Here is a 23,995-nt window from a genome sequence, read left to right as displayed (position 1 = left end):
AACTTGAAAGTTCACGACAGTGACAAGGCCAGGAAATTAAGTCAGTTTTAATTTCCAGTTTGAGGCTTTGTTTTGCTATGCCTGCACGCTATTTTAATTGAGGCTGATTTTTTTGTTGTTGTTTTTAAATCAAAGGAGGTGGTACGAAGTTCATTCTAATACTCTCTGTATTTCTTTCATAATTTGTTCAACAAGCACTACAATGTAATAATTACTCTAGATGTGAAACTGTTTGAAGTGGGGAAATCATCAAAAATCCTTTCCAGGTGTGACATTTAAGGGATTAGTTTGGTGTTTGGGGTTTTTTTACTGTGTAATCCATCATTAAAATACCTGGATTTTAAAAGTTCACGGTGCAGGGTAAGCCACAAGCAGGTGAGCAGTCGGCCACGGGCTGCTGCTCTGTCACCAGTGACTTCATGCACCGAATTAATTACAGAGAAATCCAGGACTGAGGCGTTTCAGACAATGTTGAAGATCCCTTCAAGGGAACGAAAGGTGACTTGGGCAGGTGACTATGAAAGCGGAGGCTCCTCATGCTGCAGCCGCCAGAAAAACAGAACGTTGTATTTTTTCCTTTTGCCTTTATTACTCATTGAGTACCTAACTCTGAAGCCATGGGGCCCGCAGATACAACGTTTAGATGATAAAATGCGTTGGTCGCTTCTCTCTCTGGCCGATGGTCTGAGCGGGGCGGTGCCGGCGGTGCCCGCCTCTCCCCGCGTCCCGCTGCGCCTTGGTACGCCCCGAGGGGGCCGCGGGGCACGCCGGGAGCTGGCGGGCGGGGCGCGCGCGGGCCGCCGCTGAGGTCGGTGGGCGGCGGGGAAGGCCCTGAGGCCGCCCAGCGTTGCCGGCGGCTCCCCCTCACCCCCGCTCCCCCCCGCCGCCATGGCCCTCAACAAGTCCATGCACGCCCGCAACCGCTACAAGGACAAGCCGCCCGACTTCGCCTACCTGGCCGCCAAGTACCCCGAGTTCCAGCAGCACGTGCAGACCACCCTCACCGGCAGGGTGAGGTAGGGCCCGTGCGGCGGCCGGTGGCGGGAGGGAGGCGGAGGCCCGTCCAGGCCGCGTCTGGGGACTGTTGAGCGGCTCCCGCCGCCTCCCGAGCGCCCTGTGTGTCTGTCTGTCTGTCTGTGTGTGTGTGTCCGCCCCCGGGGAGTGGCGAGCGAGAGGACGCTGGCACCCGTAACCCCCGCTTGTGCCTTTCAGCCTGAATTTCAAGGACCCTGAGGCGGTGAGAGCTCTGACGTGCACCCTCCTGAAGGAGGATTTTGGGCTTACGATTGACATCCCCGTGGAAAGGCTTATTCCTACCGTTCCCTTGAGGCTGAACTACATCCACTGGGTGGAGGATCTCATCGGTCATCAGGAGACTGCTAAGCAAGTCCTTCGGCGGGGCATTGACATAGGTACTTGGAGAGGCAAAACGTTCAATTCGTTATTTACTGTCAGTGAAACTAGCTGATAAAATTTGCTACACATCTGTAGAAACGTGAAGTTTGAGAGAGAAAAAAATTCTGAACTGTGCTCGCCATGGTGAAACGGGTAATCTGACTCCACTGGTTTATTTGGTTTCTTGGTGGGTAGAATTTCTCTGCACAAACACCAGCATGGCCGTAGCAGGCAGTTATTTGGCTTTTCGTGGCCTTGAACTCTTTGATTGTAGCTTTGTGTGGTATACAAAAATCACACTGTAGTAACACGGGCAGAAACGTCATTCTAAAGGAATTTAAAAAAAAAAAAAGGCATTTCTTCTCAGTTTTCTAACTAGTGAATTATGTTATATTAGCCATGTATTACTTCTGCTTTTGGATGTCTGTATGAGAGAGTTTGCAAGCTGCATAGCAGTATTTTCTATCATTCCTTTTAAACAAATTCTTTTGCGTGGTTTCAGTTGTATTTGACAGATGAACTCTTTGTCTTTTTTAAACTTTGATCTATTTGAATGCAGATATTTTCATTAGCTGAATTGTAAAAGTGGCTTAATTAGAAACCGAGGCACATACTAGCAAAGCTGCCTTTTGGTTTTAGATGGTCAAACATTTCCTGTATGTTGCTGAAAACAAAATATTTTTTTAAACTGGCCTCAGCATCCAGGTATAGATGATATTGTCTAGTGCACGTGTCTAGGAGCATTGCAGCTTGTTGAGTTCCAATATCTGAATTACTGGACAATATCTGTATAATATCTGGATTAGTATGAACAGTTATTCAGTAGAGATGTGAATTTATAAGATGTACACTGATGCACACAATTTAATTTTTATTAGAAACAAAAAAGGCAATTTCTGTAGGAGCAAAAAAACTATATTCACATGCAGATAATAAAATTGATATTTGCACTCCAATTTTTGGTGATTTTTTACAAATTTTTTAAAAAGTACCTGAATTTAGTTCACCTCTTTTATTTTTGTCAATAGAATCTTCCCTTATGATTTCAAAGGCTTGTTTTGGAAGGTGGTTTTGTGCTGAAGTAAACTCATAACGAAATTGAGAAAAGCTGGAATTTCCTTTTTAACTTAAGTTTTAATGCTTGACATTACAATGCTAAACTTACTGATTTCCTCAAAGTAATCTCAGTTACCACACCAGTTTTTATATGAATATTTTCCTGGTGTATGATTTTTTTTGTTTTAATTCCTGAAATTTACTGACTTGCATTTTTGGCTGGATTTGTGATGGGTACAAGATTTATATCATCACATGGTGTGTGTGCAGCTGCTTTCCTTTCATAGCTTTTAAACTTGTTAGCCAGCTTCTGCGCATTTGATATTAGGTTGCATTTTTTGAAAACAATTTCTATGAACTTCATCACTGTAGGTGACTAAGTAGAAGAGACAGATCCTTTAAGTCCTCCAAATATTGAAAAATCCTCAGTTTGAGTTTGCAGTGAGCTTTGTTCCAACTTTGGGAAAGCAGTAAGGCATCCAAGAGGGATGTTATGTGAGTGCTGAAAAGAACGGCATGCTTTTGCTTACTGACAGACATTGTTATTTGTGTTTCAGTAGGTCAGGGTAATAGTAGAGTCTTGATATATCTCTGAACTCAAGTTTTGTGGTGTTGAGATATTTTTTCCTTTCCTTGTATCCATTCACTTTAATCCTAAATGTGACTGTCATTGGTAATTGAATCACCTAGATACGCCATAATTACGAGAAGGAATCATTTTGTGCTAGCATATATTTCTCTTTGTTGCCAAGTTTTTATCTGTCTGGCTATCTTTTTAGATTTCTTAATTGGCACCCCTGTTTCTTTGATCTTTTTAAATATTAGGGAAGAACAGTCTGATGGAACAGAATGTAATTTTTTTTGTGGTTGCTATATGCATCAAACTAAATTTATTTGTGGTGGATAATAGAAAAATGCAGAAGAAAAATGTATTTGTGAAAATACTATTTCTTAGTACAAACAGAATATGTATGGCTTTCACTATATAAATTACTTGCTACCATATAGAAAAAAATAGCTTGAAAATAACTTGATCATTTACTAGAAAATTTATTCCAGATTATTACATTCTTTATTAAAAGTGCATCTTAGACGATGCTGTGTTGCAAATTAAGACAATAAAGTTCACTAAAGAACTGAGTGTTAGATGATCAGTGATGAATTTTTTCTTGAAATTAGTTCATTTTGTTGTAAAAAAGTTCATAGTTAACAGCCACACTGCATATAACACCAGAGACTCGTTTTGCCTTTCTCATGGCTTTTCACTTCTACAGGGACAGGGGCATCTTGCATTTACCCATTGCTGGGAGCGACGTTGAATGGCTGGTATTTTCTTGCAACAGAAGTGGATGATATGTGCTTCAATTATGCCAAGAAGAATGTGGAACAGAATAATTTGTCTGATCTTATAAAAGGTATGATGTAATAGGGTATTTAGTAGCATACAAATGGTGTGATCAGAATCCATGTTCCTGCCAAATACATGCTCAATTGTTTTTACTGAAGCAGAACATTTGCTAAGGTCTGCGTATACTTAAGCCAGGAAGTCACAGCTTGTCTAGAATGGGATGTGTAGATGGAGAACTACACATCCTTACAAAAAGCTGAAAGTTAAACTTCACCCTGGGGTGTTTTCCTCTCCATATTTTTTGTCTGATTACTGAAGTAGTTTGTAGAGTTCATGCTGTTTCTGCTGCTAGGAGACCTGGAGTGCTCCCCTCAGATAATTTGCGTGACACTGCCGCATATACTGTCTTGTACAGAGAGAATCCTTCACCCTCATTTCTGAATGATGTCCTAACGTGCCTGTGGTAGTAGTGGTATGCCAGACTTGGTCTGTGGGTGACCTTGGAAAATCTTCTGTGGGAACTCAGTACACTAAAAAGCATAAAAGTCCATTATTCAGCTCTGAAACAAAACCTTTACTCTTGCTGGATTTTGAAAGTACCAAATGCTGTCACCTTGGTCTGTCCTCCGTGTCAGTCTTGAAGATCCAGAACTTGATGTGGAGAACAATGACACTTTTCTGTTACCGTTGCCATCATAGGATTTTTAGTGGTGTGGTGGTGTTTCACTAGACTGCAGAAACCTCTGGCAAAGGAAGAGGCCTCATGTGAAGCTGTAGTGCCAAAGGTGATAAGCTGGAGTAAATGACTGATTGCTGGTGAGCAGAGTAGTAGTAACTGGTGGTACCTGCAGCCAGACACTGCCTGGGAATGATCCATGCTGCCACTCTTTAACTCCTGGGCCTGAATTGTCTTCCCAAAACTGAGTATATTACTGTAGCTAGTAACTTGTTTAGTCAGGCATTTTTGAGTCAGATTAGGAATCTTTCTGTACTTCTGTGTTTGTTCTTTTTTAAAACACAATTTTTGTTGTCTTCTAAGAGTCTGTCTTGAAATTTTTGACAAATAGCTTCATTTGGAGATCATGTTGGAATATAACCTTTGTTCTTCTAACTTCAATGAAAAAAATAATTCAGTGATAGTAAAAGCAGCAGTAATGTGGTGATGATTTACTAATTGCATTGTAACTTCTTTTTTCCCAGGGGAAAAAAAAGTAATGTTTTTTGGCTGAAAGTGCAATACTGCTTGTAGTTACTTTCTTCCAGAGGGAATCTCTCCTATATGTGCAAACCAGAAACTGATAAACCTGGGGATTGATTGTAAATGCTAAGAAAAATTATATGGTGTTCCGAGTTGTGTATTTTACTGGAATGGGATGATGGCCAGAATTTGCTGGTATTTAAAAAAAAAAAAAAAATCAATACCCTGTATGTCATGATAGGTTAAGAGATTTTCAAGAACTTGGACTCTGGAAGTTTTCAAACTACTTACAAGGTAAATTAGGCTTGCTCTGTGACATGATAATTATATTGTTTGCTTCCTGTTTGTTTTATTTGCTTTCTTATTTCCAAATAAAATCACATACTGTCAGCTATGTAGGTGGCATGTGATATTCTTTGATGTCATCTTCTAAGTAACTTTACAGTAATTTTAGAAAGTATGTGCCATAGAACATGTGTTACTGCTCAAATTAACATAATCTTTTTGCAGAGTTATGCTCATCTTGGCGCCGTTGTCTGATTTCTCTACTATAAAAACTAATTCCATGTTGTTTTGTTTGGTTTTTTTTTCCCCCTCCATAAAATTGAAAAGGGTATTGCTAACAAGAAGGGCAGTGAAATACTCTGAAAACCGTGGGCTGGATATTTCAAAGCATTTATATAAGTAAATGTCTCCTCTGTGTGCAACAGCAACGGCTATGTTACACCTCAGTGCCAAAAGTGTGCACTGAGCAGCTTCTGGAGACATTTAGTGATTTCTTGGAAGACTGTAACCTGAAAACCTTCAGTCCAACTGATGTAATGCCAGACTGAAGAACTTCTGGCTTTGACTGTGATGTGTAATTTGTATTTAGTTATTATTAATTGTATTAGTTTTACTGTTTTTAATGTTATAAGGGAAGCAGGGGAACAAATATCTACAGAGATAACTTGATGACTTTAATGTCAACAATTTTAAGTGAACAACAATGTAAGGAGAAATGCTAAGTGTTTAATTTATAAGTTTAAGATTATAAAACGGGGAACAATGTGTTAATATATTTTAAAAATGAACTATTATTCTCATGGGTTTTAGAATTTGTTTATCTCGACTATAAATTTCTGGACTCTGAAATGCTTGTGACTTACAGAGCTGCAGCTTTAAAGTTAGTGGATGTTCTGGGTATTATTCCTGCTATATATAACCTGAATTTTGGTAATTGCCTGCTACCCTAACAATTTTATATTCTTAGGATGGTGATAAACTATATCAGTAAATGTTAGGAAGAGAGAGGCATGCCTTCTGCCTTCGTTCTAAGTATCTTTGTTCTATGTGCATTATCCGTGAGTTGCAGGACTGGTAAAGTCCTGCTTGTAATAACCTTTGTACATGCTTTAACTGGACTTCATCCATATTTAAATTCCTGTTCCCTGGGCTGGAGTTCTTGTGGTTTTTGGGACATGTGTAACAGGACTTGACCACAGTTTTCAAGGGAATTGTATAGCTTTTGGGAAAAGACAGTGGAGATCTACGTGGGATGTTTGTGTTCATCCTTGTGATGGGTAATAATAAGTTGGTGGACCCTAGTAAGCAGAAGATTTGTCCAGAAAGGAACTTTAATCTTTTTATTTCATTGTGATTCTTCTAAATTGTATGAGACTACAGTTCTCGTGCAGGATGCATAGTACTGCTAACGCAGTAATTCTGGTTTATTATAAGATTAGTCTTGATGCTGTGTAACTTCAGTGAAAATAGCTTTATCTTAGTCTTTCTCTTAGTTTTATGCTCTAGAAAGACCAAACATTACACTTTCTAGAGTGCCATTCTAGAATTCCATATCTTAAAATTATTTGAACTGGGATTTCTTTATCTCTGAGGAGCCTGTGGGGGAGTTAACTGACACCTGTGTTAATTTGTGGAAGGACTTAAAAGTGTATTTGTAGTTGCATCAGAGAACTCTGTATAACTCAAGCAGTTCCTATTGTGTATAAAAATACAAGCTGTTTGTATGCCAATCCTTAACCTGAAGTGTTTATTTGCATGCTGATATGTTACTTTTTTTTTGTAGAAAATATTGTTTAGAATGTACAGTTTTTATACAGTGTATTGTTTCAAGAAACACAAACGTAAACGGCATGCTGGATAAAATATGAAGTTCCTCACTGACCAAATCCCTGTTTTCTATTAGTGGTTAAGGTACCACAGAAGACTCTTCTAATGGATGCACTGAAAGAAGAATCTGAGATCGTTTATGATTTCTGCATGTGCAACCCCCCCTTTTTTGCCAACCAATTGGAAGCGAAGGTGAGTTAACAAACTAAATGTTGCATGTGCTTCAGTGCTCAGTGAGTGGGAACGTAGCAACAATTTAACCTCTTCCCTTGGTGAAGGTTGAGTGGAAAATCTCAAATCATTATGAAATAGCATTTCAGTCTTGTTCCTCCGCAACCCCCACCTCAAAGGAGTTTTGAAAGACTTAACTCTTAACCTTCTTAAAGTGGAGGATGACCTGTAGAGTTTTTTCACAAGTTCTTACTGTCTTAGAGAATTAGTTTGGAAAGTAGACAGCTAGTAAATCTGAAATGAAGTGCCCGTTGCGTAACAGTGAAACAGAGGAATTAGTTTCTGTCATCATGCGTGTCTGTATGTTTTGTTTCCTTAGTGATTTAGGCAATATCATACAGCTCAGAACAGTTCTTGCAATACCCTCTGAATATAGTCAGAAACTTAACTCTGTAATCTAGGGCAGTAGAAAAAAGATTTAAGTGTTGAAATTAAACACTGTTGATTATAATTGTGTAGGTGCATGTAACCAGCATGTCTTACATGTATCGAAACCACGTATTTCATATAAGCAGGATACTGATGTGTGACAAGTAACTTACGTAGGTTTGAGATTGTAGGAAATTCACTCAGTTACGCTTATTTCAAACGTATCTTTGTCTATTATCCATGGTTCTGATGGGGGGAGAATAACTAGAGGTGGTGATGCTTGCTTCCCACTAAAGATTGAGGCAGGAAGCAGTGTACAAAGCAGCTGAATAATTCATTAAATGTTTATCTCAAATGTTTTTTTTTTTTATCCAGGGAGTAAATTCTCGAAATCCACGGCGTCCGCCACCCAGTTCTGTAAATACTGGAGGGATCACAGAAATCATGGCTGAGGGGGGAGAACTAGAATTTGTCAAAAGAATTATTCATGATAGTTTACAACTTAAAAAGAGGTTACGGTAAGTGCTTTGTTCCAGTGGGAAAAAAACCCCCACCCACCTTTTATTTGCTTCTTTGGCAAAAATCATGTGAAAATAGTATTTTGAGTAAGGAATGTAGCTGTGGTCCAGTGGTATCTGGTTGGTTTAATGATACATGCACATCAGTAATTAGTCTGTTCATGTAAAATTAGTTGTTTCTGAGCATCAAACAATTACAACTCATTGTTGGAGATATTTAAAGGCAGAAGGCAAAGAAAGCCTGTACCAGTGACCCTTACAGCTTGCAAATTAGCAGGCATACTTGCTAAAGACGGTCAGGATTGGTTCTTACTGGGATGGGGGAGGATTTATGATGTTGCCTAGTTATCTGTTAATTACCTAAAAGGTTCTATCTTTTTCTGGCTGAATTTTGGTAACTTGCAGCTTTGCCTGCTAAAGGGTACTGTTGTACTGAACACTACCTTGGTTGAACGTAAGCCGCAATAAAAACCATAGCGAGACCTTCTGTTGAACAAGATCAGCAGATGGCACATCTTCAGTTTTCTGACTATCAGACTTTTGCTCCCCCAATGTTGTACATTATTCCTCTAGCTCTTCTGGAAGATTCCTTTTGTTTAATATCCTTCTAAAATTTAGCTGCCAAAATTTTATGTGTGTACTACCACATTTCATCAGTGCCCAAAGCAAAAGAAATACAGCCTGCCTTTTGTACATCTGAGAAGTGTTTTGCTTTTGTTTTGTTTAGACTCTTCTAGGCAGAGCATCACGTTAGAATCTCATCTTCACCTATGTAATAGCAAAATTTTTCTTTAGAATGTTTGTTTTCTAATAACGGGCCTGAAAAAATGAAGAACGTATTCAGTCTTTGGCAAAACAAGACAAAGCAAAACTGCATTTGGCTCTATTAGAAGTGCTTCTGTCTTATAGTGCTTTGAAGAAAAAAAAAGTTGAGAAGGTTTGCACAGGTTGCAGTTTTGCAAACATGGAAACATGGTGGGTTTTTTGTTGTTTTTTTTTTTAATATCCTTCCTTTCTCTGTCAGCCCACCAAATCTTATAAAAGGGGATAGATAATATGGCAGAGTGATAAAATAGAGGTTTTGGTGTTCAGAAGGGGTTACAAGCCAGAAGAATTAAACTTTTGAGAATTTTTAACAATCTTGTTTGTGCCAGCAAGCACACTGGAAAATGGTGTTCCTGTCAAAGTTTGTAGGTAGAATGTTATTTTAGGCTACTTGATGTAGACAGGCATTTAGGTGTGTTTGCTCTTACGCATGTCTAAAATGTAGTGATTTTTCAAAACTAAGTACCTGAAACAGTTGTTCTGAATTTAGACAGCGATACAATGGGTGAGGGGAGGCAGTCAGAGCAGAAGCAATGGTATGTATTTTAAATGTTCTTTGACTTACAGCTTGATGTTTATCCTCTTTACATGTTCATTCTGAAAAGTAGTGGATTTATTCTACAAGTGTAGTTTCCACAGGAGCATGTGGTGCTCTGTGTAAAATACTATGATCTGGAAAGCACATGTATACAGTTGAGGACATTCTGTAAGGTGGGGGCAGGGGATGCATCTGCCATGACTTCTGGAAATTCAATAGGAACATGGTTCCTGATTCCACATGGTGGGTGTAGATCCAGGGGAAACATGCTTTAGATAAGTTGCTGCTTGACGACCTGTCAAAGAAGTCTTTGCCTTGAAAGGTGATGTGGAATTACGAGGAACGCATCCTTTCTGTATTGCTCTTCTTGGCAACACCACTCCTCTGGGAAAGAGGAAGGTGTCTCTTGATCTGCTAAAGTGATAGTGTATGGCATAGAACATACCCACGTGCTGTGTATCATATTTAGGAAAAATAAGCTCTGCGTATTTGGGGGTTAGGAATGGTTCAGTTCATGTTTTTAAATAAACTACCTCAGAGAATCTGTTACAGAAAGAACAGTTTATGTAAAATACTGTTTCCTATTTTGTCAGAGGTAAGGTTGGCAACTCTGTCAGAGGGCATGAGTAATGAACTGTTAGTAGACAGAGACTCCCTTGGGCTGGGAGATGATCTTGACTGACTTACCCCCATCCCCAGTTCAGCTAGGAGTTGCAGGTTCAGTATTTCATAATTTGGGGAAAGATGTGTGGTTTATTTTTGCTAGAAATTTTGGGGTTTAATGTAAGTATTGCTGCATGAAATTCTGTATATTGCATTATGCAGGAAATCAATTTAAATAACTTTCCCTTAATACCACTAATAGTTGTGTTTTTTTTTTTTTTTTTAGTTTACAGTATATTTAATTTGTATATATGAGCAATTTAATGCGCTTGCCTTCAACTTAGATGCGCAGTCTTGAGGAAACTGTCCCTTGATAACTGGGAACCCCAATTTTCGTACTTCAATACCTTATATTTATGAATAACCTTTTTGAATCCAGTCAAAAAAGTATGAAAGGGGTCTGTAGAGCTCAAATAGTAATTTAGATGGAAAGCAGAGATGTAACGTTTGGAGATACTGAAGATGCAGAGCTGCATGGAAGGATACGTGCCACCAGAAGTGGGAAGATAAATTTGTTTTTTTTTTTTCCTCTGTTGGTTGGAAATACGGGTTAGGTGCTGGAAACCTGGATAATGAGTTATGAATGAGCAGAAGTGGTAGTCAGTAGGTCTGCTTCTGAGGCACAAACGCTTGCTGATTATTCCTTTTTTTTCCGAGATTTATTCTCCAAAGAAAGTGGAGAAATTGAAACAAATTATTGTCAGGGATAACATCTTCCACGTAACTAAAGTCACTCTTTAAAATGGATTCTTGGTCGTTTAGCCACTGTTTCAATAATAGATTTAAAGTATTTCCTAAAAACTTGGAAAGATTCTTCTGTCCAGTCTGTCTTCGGGCCTTTTGTTCCGATCCATGTTGTACTATGTCCTAGTCTCTGTTTAAGAGTGTGATTATTTTGTTGTTGTTTTATTTTTATATCTCCTATTGTTCTTGAAGGTTTCTGATCCAAGTAGTTCTTTCTGGTAGTTGCCATTTTCAGTTGATTTGCATTTGTAAAATGCTTTGTTAATATGTTGTTTGCAGATGGTACAGTTGCATGTTGGGGAAGAAATGCAGTCTAGCACCATTGAAAGAGGAACTTCGAATACAGGGGGTGAGTTTGTATATAGTCCATGTATATCCAGTATATGTTCAATACGATATATACTATGTTCCAGTGCATGTGGGTAATTAGTATTGAATTATTTTACTGAGTTTTTATTTACAAGAAGAAACTGCAATTCCTTGTTAAGGAGGGACTTAAAGCAGCTGAGATTTAATTATTGTAGATTCAAAGCTGATAGATAAGTAGCACATATTGTCTCCAGATTTTTGTCTTTATCACGTGTAGAAGCATGTCTTCATCCATTCTAGAACATACAGGGTTTCTACTTTAAAAGAGCCTTAACAGGGTTGTTGTAAAAAGAAAATAAATTCTAGCTTCCTTTCCTTTTGAGGTACCATGAAGTCTAGCAATTTGCTTGGTAAAAGACATTGTAACGTTATGTAAACAGCAGCATTTTTTTGTTTGTGTTCAATTCTGGCACCAAGTAAAGTCGAGCCTTGTGCTGTGAGAAGGCTGTGCAAAGGACCTTTTTATGGCTTTCTGGAGGAAGTGTAGTCTTGTCTAATTTCCATGCAAAGAAATTGATTGTGAGATCTGTCTTTGTGTATGGTAGAGAGGTGAAGGAAAGAGAATGCATGATGAAATCAATTCCCAGAAAGATGAACTACAGGCCACAGGGAATCCTTAAACTCAATGCCAAAAGCAGATGTTGAGCTAGGCACCAAATTTCAAGTGTCTGACTTTATTCCCTATCCTTAAACTGTTGCACCTCAGTAAAGTAAGAGAACTCCTTGTGAACCTTGCATAGAAAAGCTGCGTTTTCCTTTTGTATTTTTCTTGAAATTAGCAATTTCATTTTGTTTAGGTTTGTAATCTTTGTTGTAATAGAGCTGGGAATATGTTCGCTGTAACCAAGTGCAGACTGTGTTGTGGTTCAGGTTAGGATGCAGCATAAATCTTCCAAAAAGTCCTTTTAATTGTTCAAAGTGTCTTGACATCTGTATTTATTGGAAATTTTGATAGAATTAGGAATCCAAAGGCAGAAAAGTTCTACAATAGAGACACCTTTTCCTCTCTCTTTTTGAAGACATTTCTCAGAAGTAAGAATTTTTTTTTCTTTTTTCTGTACAGACCTGGGGCTTATGCTCTAGAGCTGATAATTCAGAGTGAGGTGGAATGGTTGATATTTATCCTTGCTAGTATTTGGCACATTCTCCTTACCATACGTAAATGCCTTACAGCATCCACTAGTTAACACTAGCATTGGATCTGAGCTTTATATTTAAAGGCAGTGTAAGTTCGGACTTGATTTTTTTGGGACAAAGATAGACAAGTGTTTCTGGGCACACTTCTGCCATCTGCATACAAGTGAGTGGCTTGGCTTCCCAGCCCTTCACTGTCTTTGTTCTCTGTTCCTTTGCTACAGCAATGGGTTCAGTATTCAGATGTGGAATGGGAGCAGGTTTTGAACAAGGAGAAAGGATGTGTTTTTCACACAATCAGAATGCAGATGTGTGCTGGAGGTGTGCTGGATTGCTGCACAAAACAGGTCTTGTTGTGTGTTGCTGAACAACTCTGGAGGGGCATAGACATGGCAGGACAGAGATGGGAGATCCTGGGCATGGCTACTGGGCTTGGCACTGACCAGCTCCAGGCAGCCCTGACATCCGTGAGCCGTGTCAGAAAGACTCTCCATTTCTGTCATGAGAAAAATAACTCTATGAAAACTTTATAATTTTTAAAAAGTTGAAAACGTACAGTAAAACAATGTTGTTTATTAATATGAAATGAAGTTTTATATTACTACTTCTTTGCATAGGTTCCTAAAGTTACTCATACTGAATTCTGTCAAGGGCGCACCATGAGATGGGCACTGGCATGGAGTTTCTATGATGATGTACAAGTACCTGTAAGTAGCTTAATTTTGGTTTGTTTGTGATTGTGCCTTTTATTTGAGGAAGGGGCCTAATGAGCTATAGCTGCTGTGAAACAAACTGCTCTCCCTCAGACTGGAACGTTGGATGTGCTGGGCTGTATGGACAGTGGGATTTCTTAACTGGCTGCCAGTCTGTTGGCAGGTGTTACCTGTGATTCCTAAGTGACCTCTGTTTAGGGAGGAAAAAAGAAGCCTGTGCAGGAACTTCATGTGGGTTTCAGTGAAAGTAAGGGTTGCTTGTAACATATTTCAAATAGCAATTTAGTAGTATTAAAAATATGTTAAGTTTGGGGTTAGATTTGAACTTTAAGCTTCCCTCTGAGAACTTGGTTTTAATTTACCATATAGATTCTGTTACCAAATAGATAGGAACATGTCTAGCTCAGACCTACCTGCAGGAGCATAAGTGGAGCTTGTTCACCTTAACTAAGGTGAGTCAGTTGCTTTTTTGGAGCCAGATGTACATATACTGTAAGATAGGTATAGACAATAACCAACCTTACAGAAGATGCAAGTAAACCTTCAGTGAACTTGAATCAAAATGTGGATACTAGCACTTGACCTCTGTTCCCAAGAGCAGCCACACTTTCTCACCTTCAGAGAACTAGTAGTTTGAAGGAACTAATGAAGCTTTTTGCCTTATGTCTGAAGATAAACTCCCTCTGTCCATCAAACTAGCATACAGTGCACGATCCTGTTAGCTATTTTTAATCTAAAACTCTTGGGAGTGAAGAGAAACTCGGGCCATGTCAATGGCTGTTTAGTCATTATAGTCTTAATCCCCATGTCTTCTGAGTACAAAAGTCATCCCACTAATACTGCATAGCTTTGTAATTTTTCTTTTTTTCCTTCTAGTCACCTCCCTCTAAAAGAAGAAAATTAGAAAAACCCCGAAAACCAATTACATTTATGGTCTTGGCTTCCACAGTCAAAGAGTTATCGATCAAAGCTGCAGCTATGGGCTGGGATGCTGTAGAAGCTATTACTGTGGTTAGAGCCTGGGTAGAGAAGATTCTCACTGATCTGAAGGTACAGTCTTAAGTATTGTATGTTGAAACAACATCCTACTTGAAAGCATAACTGTGAGAGGACAGTATGAAGTTCTGCTGTTTTCTGCAACAGGTTCAGCATAAACGTGTTCCCTGTGGAAAGGATGAAGTTAGCCTGTTTGTGACTGCCATTGAAAACTCCTGGATTCATTTGAGGAGAAAGAAACGAGAGAGAATAAGGCAATTACGTGAACTTCCTCGAGCTTCTGAAGACACTCTGCAAGCAATGGAAGAGGAAAAAAACAGCCAGAAGAGTGTGAGCAACAATTCGGACTGTGAAAACCCCAAGACTGAAGACTCTGAAATGGGGTTTATGGCACCTGATGAGGATGTGCACTTGACCGCAGGTGATGAGCTAACAGAAAAATCTGCTGCCAAAGAAGAACACAGTGAGCACATGGAGGAGGAGACAGAAGCAAAGCGGACAGAAACATCACTTGGCAAAGGTTCCAGTAATGCAAAGGGGGAACCTTGCTCTTCAGAGGAAGCTAGCAATGTGACAGCTGAAAAAGAACAAAGTCCCAAAGAAACTAGTAGATGTTTTCTCTTTAAGTGTTTAATGAATGTGAAGAAAGAGGGAAATGATGTATTAGTAGAAATGCACTGGGTTGAAGGACAGAACAGAGACTTGATGAACCAGCTGTGCACATACTTACGGAACCAAATTCTTCGCCTGGTTGCTACTTAGCCCTTTTCCTACTTTGGTAAAGTAAATCAGTCCTCAAATTTTGTAAACTATTTTTCATGGATCAGTTAGCCAAACCTGGGTTTTCCCCTTAAAAAAAATGAGTAAAATGATTAAAGTGCCCTTTAATGCTTTAAATAGCTTTTTCAAAGCTGCAGGAAGTACATGAAGTGTACTTCATTGGACATGAAGTGATGGGGAAGTAATAAATTTTGTCCTGCAGTCGTAAAACTACATGTTAAAGCGAAACATGTCTATCCTGTGAGCTTTTCAACTATGAACAGTGTTTATTCTGGTCTTTTTTCTGGTGCGATAGAATTATATATTGTTACTAAGTAGAAATCTTTACCGAAATATTTTCAATATTTTTTCAATACTAATGCAGGAAATGGTTAGTCTGCTGTGGGAATTGTTTTCTGCAGCAAGGGGTCTTCAACGAAGAATTTAAGTATGCCTCTCTTCCCTTTAATGCATTTAACCTGTTGTCTACAGAGTAGAAAGATGGATACATCCTCTAAGTGTCAATTAAAATATTCGCTTTAGAAAAATCACGTTGTACTTTTCTGGTGCTTGGGCTTTGAAACACAGAAGAGCCTGCTATTAGCATCTGGTTTTGTAAACTTTGTTTTAACAACAAGCTCTTTAAGCTGCTTGGTTTAAAGAGGATTTAACTATGTGGACTGTTTCATTAGACCACTCCTTACACTGATGATTCAAATATAATTGTCTGAAATGACAGCAGTATTCTTAAAGGATTTTACTTCTGTTTAATCTTAAGAGGTTACTTTAATGACAGGAATGAGAGCATGTGCTCACCTTCAATGGGCCAGAAATTCCTTATGCAGGACAGAGCTGGGTACAGAAGTGTTAGGCTGTTACAAAGGAAGGCAACTGGAAAGACTGTTGCTTCCACACCTGACTTCTTACCTCCTGCTGTTTTCCCAGTGCTTCTGGGGCAGGGACCTGTTCCTGTGAGAGGAGCAGCTGAGGGACATGGGTCTTGGGTGCCGCAGAGAGGGTGTGTGTTTTGAGATGATGAGCACCGACACGGCTTCGCATGGAGTCAGGCTCCCAAGCTGTAATCCGTTTCTCTACAGAGATCTACAGAACATGGAGAGAAAGTTTTTCTGAGAGAGTGGAGCGTGTGTGCCGTTACCGCAAATAAAAAATGCACTCCTGGTGGACAGAAGGAAATGCTGCCTGTGCTTATGCTACTGGAACCACTTTGAATGTTCAACCTTAGTTGTCAAGATTTCTGGAAAGATTAGTATGTGTTCTTAAATTGAAATTAAAGCAACATAGAAAAGCCTTAATTTTCCCCCTCTGTTAACTGTTGTGTATCATGCTACTTAGCACTTCTCCTGCAGGTGATGGACAAAGACTTGCATTTTTTGGATATTGCAGAATTTTCACAGTACTGCTTCCAAAGTCCATGTCACTGGGGAGAGATGAAACTAGCTCTACTCTTTTAGAATCTGAAGGGGTTATTTTGGCTAGCTGAGCCATTAAAAATGGAAAGCAAGGCTGTTTGTGCTTTGTGCTGTTCCCTGTTTATGGTTTCAGTCTGTCTGCAAGGATGAAGAAGCTCTGCAAGGTAAGCCCGAGTGCTTGTGGCACGCTTGTTTTGCTGAAGCAGACAGCATTATGTTGCTTCTTTAATTACCTTTCACATGTACACCACGAATAACATACGCTCCTCAGTGTTGCTTAAACAAAGCCGGGTATTTTTACAAAGAAAACCAGTAGTCTGTGATTAGGATGACTGTTCAGAGAAGTTGTTTAAATGTTGTCTTGGCCTCTTATTTAAAACAAACGCTTTGACAAAGGTGAGCATGGCACTCGGAAAGCTAATCCCGTCTTGGGAAAGAATAGTAATTAAAAACTGCAAGTTAGCGTCTCCACGTCCCCAGTGCAGCCGTAGCAATCCTGGAAGAGTCTGAAGTCACAGCGGCGTGACCGGACGCCTCGGCCGCGCCGGGTACCGTTTGCTGCCGCTCCTCCTCCCGGGCCCGGGCGCAGGGGGGCGGCCCCGCTCCCGCCCGGGCCGTGCTCCGCGGGGCGGGCGCTGCCGGCGGTTTGAATGGCGCGGCGGGAAGATGGCGGCGTCGCCACAGCCTCGGCCGCGGGGCGCCGCAGGCGGCAGCTCGGTCGGCCCGGCCGCCTCCCGTGGGGCGGGGATGGCAGCCCCGCTCCTCGGCCCCGCCGCGCCCTGCCGGGCTGTGCTCAGCCCCCCGCCCGGCCTCCACCTCTCCCTGCGCGGCAGCGGGAGCCCCGGCACCGGCTCGGCAGGTACCGGCGCGGGAGAGCGCGGCCTTCCCCTTCCCTCCGCCTCCCCTCCCTTTCCTCGGCTCCGCAACGCGGCGCGGGGGGCCGGGACGCGCTGGGTGAGGGGCAGCGGGGCTGCCGAGGGTGCCCTGGGGGTGCGGCCGCCGCCCCGGCCCCTGCGGGCCGCCGCTGCCCCCCGAGGCAGCCCGGCGCTGAGGCAGCCCGGCGCTGGGGGACCTGCCGCCAGCGGCGGGCCCGGGCGGGGGTCGGGGACCCGCTGGGCCTGTCCCGGCCCAGAGCGCGGGGCCTTTGCCCTGGGAGGGCCTCGCCGCCCGCGGGCGGCTCTTCGCCCGTTCCCTTCTCCCTTGAGGGCAGTGACTGCGGCCGAGGTACGTGCTGATGGCAGCGAGGGTGGTAGGGCACAAATACGAGTCGAAGCCCTGTTCGCTGGTTAGTTGAAGAAGGTAAGAAAATGTATGTTCTGTGCCCACTTCTGAGGTCGGGCTCGTTTCACTGTCGTTTAACAGCGGGCCTCATTCTGGACTTGGCCTCTAGGTGCTACCATAATACAACAATCGGTGGAGTCTGTATGCTTTGGTGTATGAGGTGGGGTTTGGCTGTGTTATTAACATATTCATGAGCACGGTAAGCTGATAAAATGTATCTAGAGGCATCGCTTTAAGTGGTCCTGGTTGGTGCCCTGATACCTGCAAATGCAGAGGAGTGCAGTAGGTTTTCTTTATATGACTGGGAACTGGGGGGTTTAGTCTGGAGAAGAGGAGGCTGAGGGGAGACCTCATGGCCCTCTACAACTCCCTGAAAGGAGGGTGCAGAGAGGGGGGATGAGTCTCTTGAACCAAGGGACAAGTGCCAGGACAAGAGGGAATGGCCTCAAGCTGCGCCAGGGCAGGGTCAGACTGGCTCTTAGGAAGGATTTCTTTGCAGAAGGGGTTGTTGGGCGTTGGAATGGGCTGCCCAGGGCAGGGGGGGAGTCCCGATCCCTGGAGGGGTTGAAGAGTCGGGTTGACCCAGCGCTGAGGGATCTGGTGTAGTTGAGAACGGTCAGTGTGAGGTTAATGGTTGGACTGGAGGATCTTCAAGGTCTTTTCCAACCTAGATCATTCTGTGATTCTGTGACATCTTGCCTATATATACAAGATGTTATATAAACGTCTTGTGGCAAGATGTCATATAAAGTGGTCCTGCTGCCAGCCAGGACCACTTAAAATGATGCTTCTAGATGCAATACATTTTACCATCTTATTGTCCTTTTGAATCAAGAGAGAAATCAAGACATAGACAGCATCAAGATGTTTATGTAACATCTTGTAACTTCATCTCTTTTGCAATTTTTCTGTAACTCTTTAAAACCTACACATCTCTCAGCCTCTTCTCCGGTCGTGTTGCATCTTCTCCCTGATGGGATTATGTTCTGCAAGATACAATTCTGTCAGCTTCTGCAAATGGAACTGGGCAAGGCAACGTACGTATTTCCACAGGACAGCTCCTCAAAGATGTTTCAGTAAGCAGCACTCCTGTGTCCAACTGGCCCAGCATTCTGGAAGAGTTTTCTTTCAGAGAAACCTAGGGCCCAATAATTTTAACCAACAATGTGTATCTTCCTCATTTTGACTATTTCTTAGAATTATTTTAGTAGGTAAAAAAGAGGTTAGGGTCAGTGGTATACTTCTGTACATAGATCTTTAAGAACCCCTAAGGCACAAGTTTTCAAACTCACGTTCAGTGATGATCTACAGATATTCTTCAAACAGCAGAATCACATAATCCTTTCCTCATTCCATCTTTTACATGTAGTTCATTGGTTTTAACATTAGGAAAGAGGCTCGAGATCCCATCATATAGTGTTTTTTCCTTTCTTTTTATGTTTCTGTATCCTAATTCTGCCATATTAGTCACATTTTAGGATAGACAAATCTGGTCTCCTCTAAATTCCCCTTGGGAAGCCTGTTCTGCTTTGTGGCATACTGCTGTTCTCTCCTCACAGTGCTCAGTTTCTTATTTAGTATTTGTATGGTACTTTGATTATACAAAGTGAAACAAAGCTTTCAGAGCTAAGCTATATCAGCTTTTTTATGTGTTTGTGCAGGGGAGAGTGATCATGCACCAGTGACAGCTAGGTTGGGGTTAACCTCAAGAAGGCAGTTGAAATTTTTAGTATGTTGAGAGGAAAAATACTGGCTGCTTATGCACGCTGATATTTGTCATCTACCCTGCCCTTATGCTGTCAACAATGGTGGGAAGTTTCTTTTAGAATTTTTTGAATGTGCCAGTAGAAGAATGGGTACAGTAGAGTCAGTACACACAATTACTTGTTCTTCATCTCGATTTCACAAGGTCTTTCACAAAGTGCTGCTATGGGAACTATATAGTCATGGGTGATAGGGGAGGCATTACTGTGGATCAGAAACCTCTTTTCCATCTCAGATGAAGAAAGGGACAAAAAAAATGAGTTTTCTTAATGATTTGGAAAAAGGAGGAGGGGAGGGAGGAGCACAAAATTATTTAAGGTTATAAAGACAAGAAATAAGCAGCAAGGAATTAAGGTAGAGGAAGTAGCAATGTGGTGAAGATACTAATCAGTGTTGATAAACTGGAGTAACACACATTGTACCAAGTAGCTTGAGCTGCTTGTTTGGTGTGTGTTGTTTTTTTAATTCGTCCATAAAGCAAGAAAAAAGACTGGGCAGCTCTGTAATCTGTGAGGATTACTGAAGTCTCTGCAGCAGTAATTTAAAAAGGAAACTGTATAGATAAGGATGAAATGGCAAATACATCGTAATGCTGTTATATTAATCAGTGCTGAAACTCTCTGTTTGAATATGTATTTGATAATGGCTGCTCTGTCTCAAAAGCAAATATCAGAGCAAGAGTTTGGTGAAGAAATGATTTGAATGTGGAAAATACTGTAGGAGGAAAAATTGGAAAAATGATGTCAGGAGGTAAGAATGGTGAAACATCCATAGGAAATATTGAAAAATATAGGGAAGATAGTTTCTTGTTACTTTCTCTCATAATATAGGAGGTTGTAGAGAAGTTTGACCTTTAGGTATGTAACCTCTGACCTCAGATTCAAGGATGATACCTGACTTTTTCAGTGGTGTTTTTTTTTTTTTTATTTTCTCCTCCCAAAGGGCAGCATCAGCAGGTAAACATTCCTGGAGACCAAGCAGACAAGTTGCTCCTTGCAAACTGGGGTCTTCCCAAAGCAGTTCTGGAGAAATACCACAGTCTGGGAGTAGTACAGATGTTTGAATGGCAAGCAGAATGCTTAATGCTCGGACAAGTTCTGGAAGGGAAGAACCTAGTTTACTCAGGTATGCAAACATTTGACAAAACTAGTCCCCCCCTAACTTTCCCAGTGCTGTTTACAAGAACATACTGGTGCTGAAGGGTTCTGATCTGGTGGATAAAAGGTCAAGATCCCCTTTTTTCTGGAGACACCCCATTAAGATTTGTCCCATTGCTGTACCTCAGACCTGATTTGATGGGACTCCTTTCCAGATGTGAGGGCAGACTTTTTTCCCCATTTTCTCTCCTAATGTTCCTTTAGAAATTGATAACTAGGAGTCAGTTAATGATGACTCTCCTTTATTACAGACTATGTCAACCAGGAACTGAATGATAACAGCAATGTTAGACATAAATACTTTTGAAAATGTTATTTATTATCTAATTTTTTCGGTCCCTTTATCATTTGTCTTCACGTAGTGTGTGTGTGTGGGGGGGGGGGGGGGCGTGCAGAAGGAGGGTAGGACTGGTGGACTAGAAATCTGTGGGAAATGACAACTTGGCTGTCTGCTCTCCATGGGAAGAAGGTCCTAGAGCAGCACTGGGAGGATGAATTTAGAAGAGGAGTGGGTGATTTTCTTAGGCTTGGATTTGAGTTTTATTTGATTGGTTCCAGAAGACTTTGGGCCTGGTTGCCAGGTAGTGGCTGTCCCTTGGTATGTGGCATCTCCTCCCCAGTTTTCTGTCAATGATAGCTGGCAAACAGCAATGCTTGCCAAGCAGTAGGGGTTAATGTATTTAGGGGCTGAGTCAGTAACGTGGTGGCTGAGCTCTCCTGTCCAACCAAGAGACTGTAGTAGGTTTTTTTGCTTGGTTGGGTTATTTCTTCTTGTTTATCTTTGAGCTGCTGTTGCTTCTGGAGCAGAGATGAGAATACAGGCCTTGGTAGCGTAATGGAAGAGGCTAGAAGAGAAATACTTTGCAGTCTTCTTGACCCTTTATGGGGTTAACTGCAAATGTGGTTGTGGCTGTGGGAGAAGGGCATCAGTTGAAGAGTCCTGCTCCGAGTTCTCAAGTAACTGTTTTCTATGCTAGCGTTATGATGCTTGTTCCTTGGATTTTTTTTTTAAATTTTAAAAACTAATTAAAAAAACCCCCAACTTGTTTTGTTTTTTTTTTTTTCTTTTTTCCCCACCCAGCTCCTACCAGTGCTGGAAAGACACTTGTTGCAGAATTGCTTATTTTGAAGCGAGTCCTGGAGACTCGTAAGAAAGCTCTTCTCATCCTTCCCTTTGTCTCTGTGGCCAAGGAAAAAAAATGTTATCTGCAGGTAAGTAGCATTCAAGGAGCGTAAATTTCTGGGTTGTAGTTGTCGGGTCGCATTTTTTAAACAGAAGTTTTTGCATGGATTTGAGGAAAAAAAATTTGCAGAGTTGTTTTAGAAAGGATTTGTAGATAATTTAAAATTTGCTCTTGTTCCAAGTTGGGGATAAAAAACCAAAAATTTTAGACAAAAAGGGAAACCTGTAAAAATTTTAAGGAGTTGATTAAAACATTTTATTTCTGCTTTGACTTTTAAAGCAGTTACTTGCATTTATTCACAGATTTTATAATATACAAACTTTGAAGGAATTTTCTAATTAGAGATTCTGTCTGAAAAACTACAAAGGGGCGGTGTCAATGTTATCTGAAAGGATAAAAGGATATTTCACTTTCCTTGGGGTGTTCCACCAGAATTTTGTGTCTTTGGTTTCACTTTGACTTTGCTAAAAATTTATTCTGACAGAATGTGAAAATATCTTGGCTTCCTCACCCCAGCTATTTAAAAACAAAATTACAGCAAGAACAGTCTTTCTAAAACAAAAATATTTTTTTCTTGAAAGATTTTCATATCAAACATTGTTTTCATTAGCTAATATGTCAAAGTAACAACAATTGCTAAAAACAAGTACATAACCAGCAGGCATTTTTGTTATAGTTTCTGACATTTAAGACATTTTGGGTGTTAATAAACTGAGAAGGTATCTCAACCTTGCAAATTGCTAGAAAAATGCTACAAACTGAGTGCAAAAGCTACTTTGTAGTGATTGATAATGGAGATATGCTTTTGCTTTAATCTTGTACAACTGGAGGATTATCCATGCTGTGTTCTGCTACTCCTGGCCTAAGGTTTGGCCATAGCTGAACGTACTTGAAATCTACCTATCCTACCCATCTAGTTCAAACATTTGTACCTTTTGTTAATGTAGCGTGTAATGTGCCAAAGCGTTGGCACTGCAGTAATGAGCCGTGGAAGAAAAGAAGTCATCAGTTTTTGACTTTCAGTCAAAATGTGACCTTTCTGTGTTTGGGCTCCCACATTTGGCTTTTGCCCAGGATTTCTCAGGAGCAAGGCTTCTTTGTACATAACCCATTGGTATTATAAACTGTTGCACTGTGTGTTCTCTAACCTTTTTAATAGTAAATGTTTTTATACAAAACAGTGATCCCCATCTCTTACTCAGTTACATACACTTTATCCTGCGATGTGGACGGTGTGGCTTCTGCTTTGGAAATAAAAAATGACAGTGGGAAAAAAAAAGTGGCAGTAACTGGCTGAGCTATGGCTTTAATCTGATTAGTTGGCATTATAAGTACTAGAAACTGTGGTTGTAGGATGCAGGCTTTTATGTGATTCCAGCAGGCATTGGTGAAAATTCAGTTGTAACCTTGGCATGACATTCAGTATCCTTGGAAAACAGGCCCTGTTTCAGGAGGCGGATGTGAGAGTTGAAGGCTACATGGGAAGCATGTCTCCTGCTGGGCGTTTCTCTGCCCTGGATGTTGCTGTCTGCACCATTGAGAAAGCCAACGGTCTCATCAATAGACTAATAGAAGAAAACAGAATGGACTCACTGGGTAAAATACTAAACCTTGACCGTGGTAGGGATGAGGTTTATTACATACTCTTGAGTACCTGTGAAATCATGGCATATTTTGTATTTGCTCAGTTCTGTATGTGACAGACATGTCATATGGGAAAATCGAGCAAGTTTTCTTCCCCCAGAGCACCTCTGATTTGGATTTAGGAAGGCAGTCAGGACTATTCTATGTCGCTCAGCAGCTGGGGTGAGTAGGTAGAAGCTGCAGGTTTTAGTTTGTCTGACATGGATGACAATCCATTAACATTGGTTAGCTGCAATAAGCAGTGATTCCCATAGCTAGAAAATGTCTTCTAATTAATGAAATGGAATTAAAGGTCTGGGAGTTCAAGAATGAGCTTGAGTTCAAGAATGGATGTGTGTTCGTTTGCTTTGGACAGAGATTGTGGCATCCATGGTTTATTTTCCCTTAGCTTAAGGAAGAGGAGGAATTGTGTTTGGTGCTCATCTGGGTCCAGATAAGTGGAGTGAATACACAGAGCTCCTCTGGGTAGGCATGGTGACTAGGAGGGCTGTGACATTCGTTTCTCTCTTGTAGTTCATTCAAAAGCCCTCTGTCCTTGTAACACAGACTTCCAGGTCACCATGGCCC

At 41.0% G+C, this 23,995-nt stretch overlaps 2 protein-coding genes across 2 annotated transcripts in view; both read left to right on the top strand.

Moving 5' to 3' along the window:
• Positions 1–574: 574 nt before the first annotated feature.
• Positions 575–15,516, top strand: METTL16 (methyltransferase 16, RNA N6-adenosine). The gene is made up of 9 exons (XM_074809099.1): positions 575–1,016; positions 1,213–1,412; positions 3,726–3,866; positions 7,186–7,301; positions 8,085–8,227; positions 11,277–11,346; positions 13,118–13,207; positions 14,090–14,263; positions 14,357–15,516. The coding sequence occupies exons 1-9, from the start codon at positions 889–891 to the stop codon at positions 14,969–14,971; spliced, it is 1,677 nt and encodes a 558-aa protein (XP_074665200.1). The 5' UTR covers positions 575–888; the 3' UTR covers positions 14,972–15,516.
• Positions 15,517–17,048: 1,532 nt separating this feature from the next.
• The window catches only part of POLQ (DNA polymerase theta), a 54,020-nt gene continuing 47,073 nt past the window's right edge, over positions 17,049–23,995 (top strand). Inside the window, 5 exon segments of the mRNA XM_074808995.1 lie at positions 17,049–17,102; positions 17,104–17,257; positions 20,386–20,568; positions 21,682–21,812; positions 23,224–23,380. Of these exon segments, the coding sequence (XP_074665096.1) occupies positions 17,049–17,102; positions 17,104–17,257; positions 20,386–20,568; positions 21,682–21,812; positions 23,224–23,380 (679 nt within the window).

This window comes from Strix aluco, chromosome 2 (assembly GCF_031877795.1).
Source record: "Strix aluco isolate bStrAlu1 chromosome 2, bStrAlu1.hap1, whole genome shotgun sequence".
In the NCBI taxonomy this organism is placed as follows: domain Eukaryota; kingdom Metazoa; phylum Chordata; class Aves; order Strigiformes; family Strigidae; genus Strix; species Strix aluco.
Note: the sequence above shows the minus strand (reverse complement) of the source record. Positions and strands in the feature narration are given on the sequence as shown.

Excerpts from the sequence above, each read along its gene's own strand:
- METTL16 (XM_074809099.1), top strand. The coding sequence starts at position 889 with ATGGCCCTCAACAAGTCCATGCACGCCCGCAACCGCTACAAGGACAAG. Across the intron at positions 1,413-3,725 it reads TCGGCGGGGCATTGACATAG|GGACAGGGGCATCTTGCATT; the intron begins GTACTTGGAGAG and ends TCACTTCTACAG. Across the intron at positions 11,347-13,117 it reads AGGAACTTCGAATACAGGGG|GTTCCTAAAGTTACTCATAC; the intron begins GTGAGTTTGTAT and ends TTCTTTGCATAG.